General features: G+C 34.1%; 1 protein-coding gene and 1 long non-coding RNA gene across 2 annotated transcripts in view; both read left to right on the top strand.

The window, feature by feature from the left end:
* The window catches only part of FNDC3A (fibronectin type III domain containing 3A), a 150539-nt gene that overhangs the window by 119993 nt on the left and 22632 nt on the right, over positions 1-7914 (top strand). Inside the window, exons 13-18 of the mRNA XM_019650830.1 lie at positions 1896-2060; positions 2148-2323; positions 3170-3283; positions 4022-4171; positions 4253-4536; positions 4640-4852. Coding sequence (XP_019506375.1) covers positions 1896-2060; positions 2148-2323; positions 3170-3283; positions 4022-4171; positions 4253-4536; positions 4640-4852 — 1102 coding nt within the window. The remainder of the gene's footprint in view (positions 1-1895; positions 2061-2147; positions 2324-3169; positions 3284-4021; positions 4172-4252; positions 4537-4639; positions 4853-7914) is intronic.
* Positions 5773-7763, top strand: LOC109387137 (uncharacterized). Its single transcript, XR_002124920.1, has 3 exons — positions 5773-5907; positions 6385-6453; positions 7280-7763. It is a non-coding gene; the product is annotated as an uncharacterized LOC109387137 (long non-coding RNA).

Here is a 7914-nt window from a genome sequence, read left to right as displayed (position 1 = left end):
TATCACACCTCAAACTGCAAAAGTTGCAGCCACAGTGCATGATGAAAAGTTAAGATGGAAAAGGCACGAAATTTGTGGGTGGAAGACATGAGCAGAAAACATGTTACAGTTGTCAGCAACATGGTGCACCAGAAAGCATTGAGCCTGTGTAAAGACTTCAGCAAGGGGCCTCTGAAATGAGTCACTACATTCGCACAACTTTTATTGCAGCATATTGTTAAAATTGTTCTGTTTTATTATTAGTTATTGTTAATTGCTTACTGTGCCAAAATTATAAATTAAACTTTATCATAAGTATGTATGTATAGGAAAAAAACAGTGTACATAGGATTCAATATTATTCACAGATTCAGGCATCCACTGGGGGTCCTGGAATGTATCACCCACTTATAAGAGGCGACTACTGTATTTAAATTCAAAAAAGTTTTAATGTTTTATAAGACTGTTATTTGTATAATGTGAACAAATATCTTTTAAAATGTGCATGTTGTTAAACATACTCAGAATATGTTTTTTTAGCAGGGATGTCAGAAAGACTAATGCTATTTTTTTCTCAGTGCATCATCTCAAGTGGTGCACAATTTCAGTTTGTCCCATTACTGGTAGTCACTTGATGAAGGTGATATCTACCATGTTTCTTCGCTGTAGAGTTCTTATTCCATTTGTAATTAACAAGTATGTTGTAAATACATAAACATCTTATTCCTCATCAAGAAGTGGCCCACTAGTTTTAACACCCATTGATAATTCTTGCCTGAATCATTACTGATTAATGGTTGCCATGTGGTGATTTTTTTTATTTTATTCTTTCTACATTTATTAGTTAGCATTGTTTTATAAGGAAAAGTTTTCTCTCATTTATATCAGTGTGAACTCATGGATTCTTTTTTATTGAATGGGTTATATTGTCTTACTATGGTTATCAGTTATGAGGCTCAGATTTGGGAGCCCCTTCAATCTAGCTTTTGAATCCTTTTGACGTGTCCCTCCCATTATTCTTTGAGCCCTGTCTTTCTGGCACATAGTATTCCAGTTTCATACTTTCCCTTCTTTAACCTTGGAATTGGCTATTTCTCAAAGTACCTAGGTCCTTTCAGTAGACAGAGGAGTATTTAGAAGCCAAGATCTGGCAGTACACTTATTGCTATAAGGATTTGCCACACCTAGGCACCCTCTCAATAGACCAGAGGTGGGGGATTTGTAGGCACAAACACATTTACATCTGTATATATATATTTTTTAATCATGAGTTCACACCAAATACCTCCAGTTTTAATCCAATACCACAGGTTAATTCTAGTTTCCTCCCTTTCCTTATTCCTGACTCCCTTCATTATCAGTGAAGAAACATTGCCCCAGTTATGCTCAATTTATTTGCTTATTGGATCAAACTCCTCCTTTCCCCTCATATCCTTACCTATTCAGGATGCTCGAGTTCCTACTAAGCAAATGCTCCTGTCTCCACCTAACTCACCCCTGTCCCCCAGCACAAATACTTGCCTTGTTTAGCCCATCCGCTGGCCTTTGGACTGAATATTTCAGGAGGAAGGCAGANTTAAAGTACTCAAAATAGTCTAAACCTTTTGAAAACATGGCAGACAGCATTTACAGAGTGTTAAAACATTCTTCTTTGGAAGAGATTTGCAGATCCATTTGGACAGGGTCAAAAATAATGTCCATTAGGTTGTGTTGGGGTTTTTTTGTTTTGTTTTTTTCAATGACTTTCTTTGTATATGGTGGTCACATAGTACATGTCTTCATTTTCTTTATATAAAATTTGAGTTTTAATGATTTAATTGGGTTTTGATTTTATTCAGAACTTTTCAGTTGGTAATCAAGTACAATTTCAAATTATTGGTGCAGTCTTTGTGTTCATGGTATTTTTCTTTAATACACACGATCTGATTATTTGGCTTGGGGCATTTTTGTTTTATTTTTGCTTTTGTTTTGGCAGGTATCTGAAACTTTACTTGTGCAGACTCCAGCTGTGCCTCCTGGCCCATGCCTTCCTCCCAGATTACAGGGTAGACCCAAAGCAAAAGAAATACAATTACGATGGGGTAATTTCCATTTTGGTAATAAATTATAATTAAGTTAGTACTAAATATAGTCTCCTTGTTAAGTTGCATAAATCTTTTCACCTTTAGGACCCCCTCTGGTCGATGGTGGAACACCCATTTCCTGCTATGGTGTGGAAATGTCTCCTATAGAAAAAGATGAACCCAGAGAAGTTTACCAAGGTTCTGAAGTAGAATGTACAGTGAACAACCTTCTTCCTGGAAAGACTTATAGCTTCAGACTGCGCGCAGCTAACAAAATGGGGGTAGGGAGACCATGCTGACTGAATTGTAATCACTGTGGTGTTTTATGGAACATACATAATTGCACTCATTATTTCGCCATTTGGCTTTCAACATGTGATTCCATATTTTACCATTTTTAATAACCCTATATTGATAAATAAGAGAAAGGTCAGTATATACCATAACATAATTATTATAGAATCTCAGTATTTTTCAATTCCTACTTATAATTAGTGATACTTTAGACTTGACCTAGGCTAAAGTTTGCCTTTCAGGTGGTGCTAATAGGATTTACTAGTAAATTCCAGAGTAGAAACAAGATCATAAGATGAAATACATCATCTTGTCATCCCTACAGGGCTGTAATACATTGTGATTGCATCTTTAATACTACTGTCCTTAATCTATGTTTCCAGGTTTCTGATAATTTTATCTAAATTATCTTAAGTGAATATCCGCTTTTTATATTTCCAGAGAAGGAAATATACATTTTAGACCTTTCTAAAATTACTCTAAATTTGAAGATACAATTTATGCCTACCATCTCCCATGCTTTTCTCACATCATTTCTTCTGATTGATTCCACCTACCTAATTCCCTAATGTCCCTCCCTTCTCACAAAAACCAGTTCATAAAGGAATAAGGGACAGGAAAAGAAAGCACAGTAAATGAAACTTTATTAAAAATACCCCACATATTCACTTCCATGATGATTAAATCTTTTTAGTTTCTGTGAATGCTTTTAAAAGTATTATGACCAATTAGTCTTAGAGTAGAGGAATGATGCACTTAATTATTTGTGAATTTTTATGGAGCTATGCAGTCAGTAGGTGAAAAATGAAAACACTTTATATTTGTTTTTCTAGTTTGGACCATTTTCAGAAAAATGTGATATTACTACAGCCCCTGGCCCACCAGATCAATGCAAGCCCCCTCAAGTGACATGCAGATCTGCAACTTGTGCTCAAGTGAATTGGGAGGTACTGTAATTTCCACTGACTTACATTTATTTTCTTAAGCTGTTAGAATAGTTTACATAAAAGAATAAAGATACTATTCATATTCTCTCCTAAGTTATACAAAGAGTAAGTCTAGTTAAGTTCACATGGTAAAAAATGAGTTCTTTTTTTCTCCCTGAAGCATTTCAGTAAGGTATAGTTGCATTACAAGTACTTAGATTCTTGTTTGTGATGTGCTTTGTATTTTATCAAGGGCTTTGTCTCAGTACTGAGGTAGTTAGCCACTGGTGAGCTTAACTAACATTTAGAACAAACATTCTTAGGAATTAGTATAATACTATTTCTCAAATTTATTATCTCCAGTGTATTTATTGTGTATAGTAATCATCAGTAATGATAATTACATTTTTAGTTTCCTTTGAAATTTAACAAAGAAAATGTCCTTGTATGATTAAACATTTTATATTACTTAATAGAATTATTTAGAAGTATATTTACCTTAAAATACTCTTTCTAAAGTAATTCAGTCATATTTCTACTTCTAATTGAAAACAAAGTTATTTTTTTTAATCAATCTTAAATTCAGGTGGCCTTAATGAATAAAAATACAATATTGAACAGTTTTAATTCTGCTTAAACTTTTAAAAGAAATTCAAAAGCAATCCAGTTTTTTATATGGTTGGGTAAAGAACATTTTTGCCCAAAAGCTATTTAATCATTGTCAAAACTTAAGACCTTCATCCTTTTCTTAATTTAAAGGTCCCTTTGAGTAACGGAACTGATGTCACTGAGTATCGATTAGAGTGGGGAGGAGTTGAAGGAAGCATGCAGATATGTTATTGTGGGCCTGGTCTCAGTTATGAATTAAAAGGACTTTCACCAGCAACTACCTATTATTGCAGAGTCCAGGTAAGGCACTTACTCTATCTGGCGCTTTGTGGACATTTTCATGTCATGTCTTTGTTAATTATGGGCTCTGTTAATTTGTAGGCTCTGAGTATTGTGGGTGCAGGTCCTTTCAGTGAAGTAGTAGCCTATGTGACTCCACCTTCAGTTCCTGCTGTTGTGACTTGTCTTCAAGAAATAAGTGATGATGATATAGAAAATCCCCATTATTCACCTTCTACATGCCTTGCAATAAGCTGGGAAAAGCCTTGTGACCACGGTTCAGAAATCCTTGCCTACAGCATAGACTTTGGAGACAAACAGCCCTTGACTGTAGGAAAAGTTACAAACTATATTATAGACAATTTACAACCAGATACAACATACAGGTACACTATAAAAACTATGTTAATTTTTGCCTAGCTAGACCAGAGACACTTTAAATAGAACATAAACTAAACACTTTATTTTTATTTTTAATGTGACATTTAGAATACGAATTCAAGCCTTGAATAGCCTTGGAGCTGGTCCTTTCAGCCACATGATAAAATTAAAAACTAAGCCCCTCCCTCCCGATCCACCTCGTCTGGAATGTGTTGCCTTCAGCCACCAGAACCTTAAGTTGAAATGGGGAGAAGGAACCCCAAAGACATTGTCAACAGATTCTGTCCAGTACCACCTTCAGATGGAGGATAAGAATGGAAGGTAGGTGTTTTTAATTGCTTCTTTGTGTAGTTTCTTAGGTCTTAAATAAATTTTTATAAACAATNCAGGATGGCTCAGCTAAAAAAAAATATATATATACATATATATATGTATGTATATATATAAAATACCTAGATATGAATTATATTTATCTATTGCTGCCCAACTTAGTAGCTTGAAAAAAATGAACATTTATTATCTCACAGTTCCTGTGAGTCAGGAATTGAGGACCAGCTTAGCTGGGTGGTTCTGATTCAGGGTTTCTATGAGGTTGCTCTCAAGTTGTCCACTGGGATTGCAGTCACCTGAAGGCTTGATCAGGGCTGGAGTACTTGCTTCCAAGTTCACTCAAGTGGTTGTTGTTCAGGAGCCCTCAGTTCCTCGCTGACTGTTGGTCCCTAGAGGCTTCAGTTCTTCACCACGTAAGCTTTTCCATAGGAAAGCTATACACACCATCATATCTGCTACATTTTGTTTGTTAGAAGTAAGTCATTAAGTACAATTGAAAGGGAAGAGGAATGAGCCTTTGTCTTTTGAAGAAAGGATATTTAAAGAATTTGTGGGCATCTTGTTAAATACCTGAAGAAGACTGAAAGAATAAGTGAAACAAACCTAAAGCCATTAGAATGTATCATGAGATTATGGCTTGTTCCTGTGCTCACTCTTGTTTAGTATCAGAATGTTAGACTTACACTTGTAATCCCAGGACTGACTCTAAAAAGAGATTGATTATAGCTGAATACTCTTCATGTGTGCTGAGTCCCTATTGAAGAGAATCAGTTCTCACATAAATAAACCATCACAGTATAAAAACTTTTATCATTTGAGTCTTTATGTCTGTCATCACTTTATTCATTAAGTCAATATTATTAGGTATCAAACATTCATTATTTTATGTTTTTGTGTTTTGTCATAGGTTATTGCTTACAACTCAGAAGGTAAAAGTAACCCAAGTGAAATAGTAGAATTCACTACATGCCCTGATAAACCAGGAGTACCTATAAAGCCTTCAGTTAAAGGAAAGATACATTCACACAGTTTTAAAATAACTTGGGGTAAGGTATTATGCATATTTGTACATTATTACTTTTATACTTGACTAAAATGATTTGAATATTAAGATAATTTTTAAGACATTTGAGTAAATGTGTTAGGCTCGAGCAAGTTCAGTAGGAAATGTGAGAGTCATTGTTTGAAGATCTTTTTATGGAAAGCTATGGGACTCCACAATTAGCAGCAGCAGCACTGTGTGAAATGAAAGATTACTGAACTTGTAGCTGATGTCACCTGGGTCATCCTGGCTTTCATTAGAAATGAAAATCACTCATTTAAAACAAACATTTATTATCTGCTTATATACTACTTAATGCAAAAACAATAGAATAATGAGATCCTGAATATTAATAAAAACGCATCGCAAGTGGTTCTTTTTTCTTTTTAAGCAACCCTAGGTTTAGTTCTGTTTGTTAGGATTTTCTGTCATTTTAAATTGCGTGTATTTTGCCTAACACCACTTTTGCTTCTTTGGATAGACCCACCAAAAGACAATGGAGGGGCAGCTATCAATAAATACGTAGTGGAGATGGCAGAAGGTTCTAATGGTAAAAAAAACTGTTACAAAATAATAGATGTATACCAGTCAGTCTGCCTCTGCTTTTTATGACTTTACATTTTCTATGATCTCCTTTCTCCTTGATTTTTTCCCTTTGTTTGTAGCAGTTAGGATTTTGCCTATGACCCACTTTAAGTTGTAATCTCCAGAAATATAGCGGATCAAGTGTAAGACTGCTGTAAACCTATATTATTACATTTACATTTTCTTATTTTTTTCCTTGTTTGTTTGCATTGCTCAGTTTCAGTATACCTAAAGTCTTCTGAAGGTTAGTTTATTTAGTTAGATTTATACCCAGATGTATCAGAGAAGAATTATCTTCTAAAACATATTTAACTTACATTATACTAGTTTTAGTAATAAATTCTATGCCTAGCAAACTTAATTCTTGAATGACACATTTATCAATCTTTATTTCTGTGAAATGACCTATTGCCTGCATAAAATAAGGATGTCTTTTAATTAAGACTAAACTTCCTAAGGTATTAGTTCTTTCTTTTCTGTGTGTTATAATGTTATTACTGGACCAGTAAACACATTTAAAATGCTTAATTAAAAGCAAATTATCAGTCTTAGCCAAAGTCTGTACAGAGTTACAGAGATATTTCCCTTCAACAAAGCCATGCAAAATTTGTCTAGGAAGCTGCACACAAAGAAAATTAGATCATTTCCAGGAAACTCGAAACAAGCTTAAATTGTTTCTGACAAATTACATAAACACTTATTTAGTGAAGCTAGGATACCTGCCGTGTCTATGATACCAAAACGTTAAACATTACCTTGTAGCTGATTGAACATAATTCTTCACCTTACAGGAAACAAATGGGATATGATATACAGTGGAGCTACTAGGGAACATCTTTGTGATCGACTGAATCCAGGCTGTTTCTATCGTTTAAGAGTTTACTGCATCAGTGATGGAGGACAGAGTGCGGTAATACTTACACAGAGATTTTTTTTTCAAGTTTGGTCAAATGAGATGAGATCACCAGATGCCACTTCATATATTGAAATGTATTCACAAATGTATAAAAGTAGTATCTGTAACCCAGGTGGTTAATTTTATAGTGACCAGAATATAGTGACCACTTAGCTCACAGCCTATAATCCATGAATACCTGTTTTCTACTTGGTATTGAGCTTTGGAAAAAACAAGTAAATGAAAACATTGCAGAAAATTGTAAAAGATAAATTTAAGGATGATGCTCAATAACCATACCAAATAGAAATAAAATAATTGTAGACTGATTTACTGCTTCATAAATTATGTATATTAGGACAAACTATAAAATATCATTTACTGTTTAAACACAGATTCTCATGTTTACTTATTTCAGAAAAGTTGGCAGTTGATTTTTTAAGTGAATTTAACTAAGAATGGTTTCTTGGGGCTTTCATAATTATTATTTTTCAAGTGGAATTTAATGCAATAAAAGTATTTTTAAAAATG

The sequence above is a fragment of the Hipposideros armiger genome, unplaced genomic scaffold (assembly GCF_001890085.2).
Source record: "Hipposideros armiger isolate ML-2016 unplaced genomic scaffold, ASM189008v1 scaffold_148, whole genome shotgun sequence".
In the NCBI taxonomy this organism is placed as follows: domain Eukaryota; kingdom Metazoa; phylum Chordata; class Mammalia; order Chiroptera; family Hipposideridae; genus Hipposideros; species Hipposideros armiger.
Note: the sequence above shows the minus strand (reverse complement) of the source record. Positions and strands in the feature narration are given on the sequence as shown.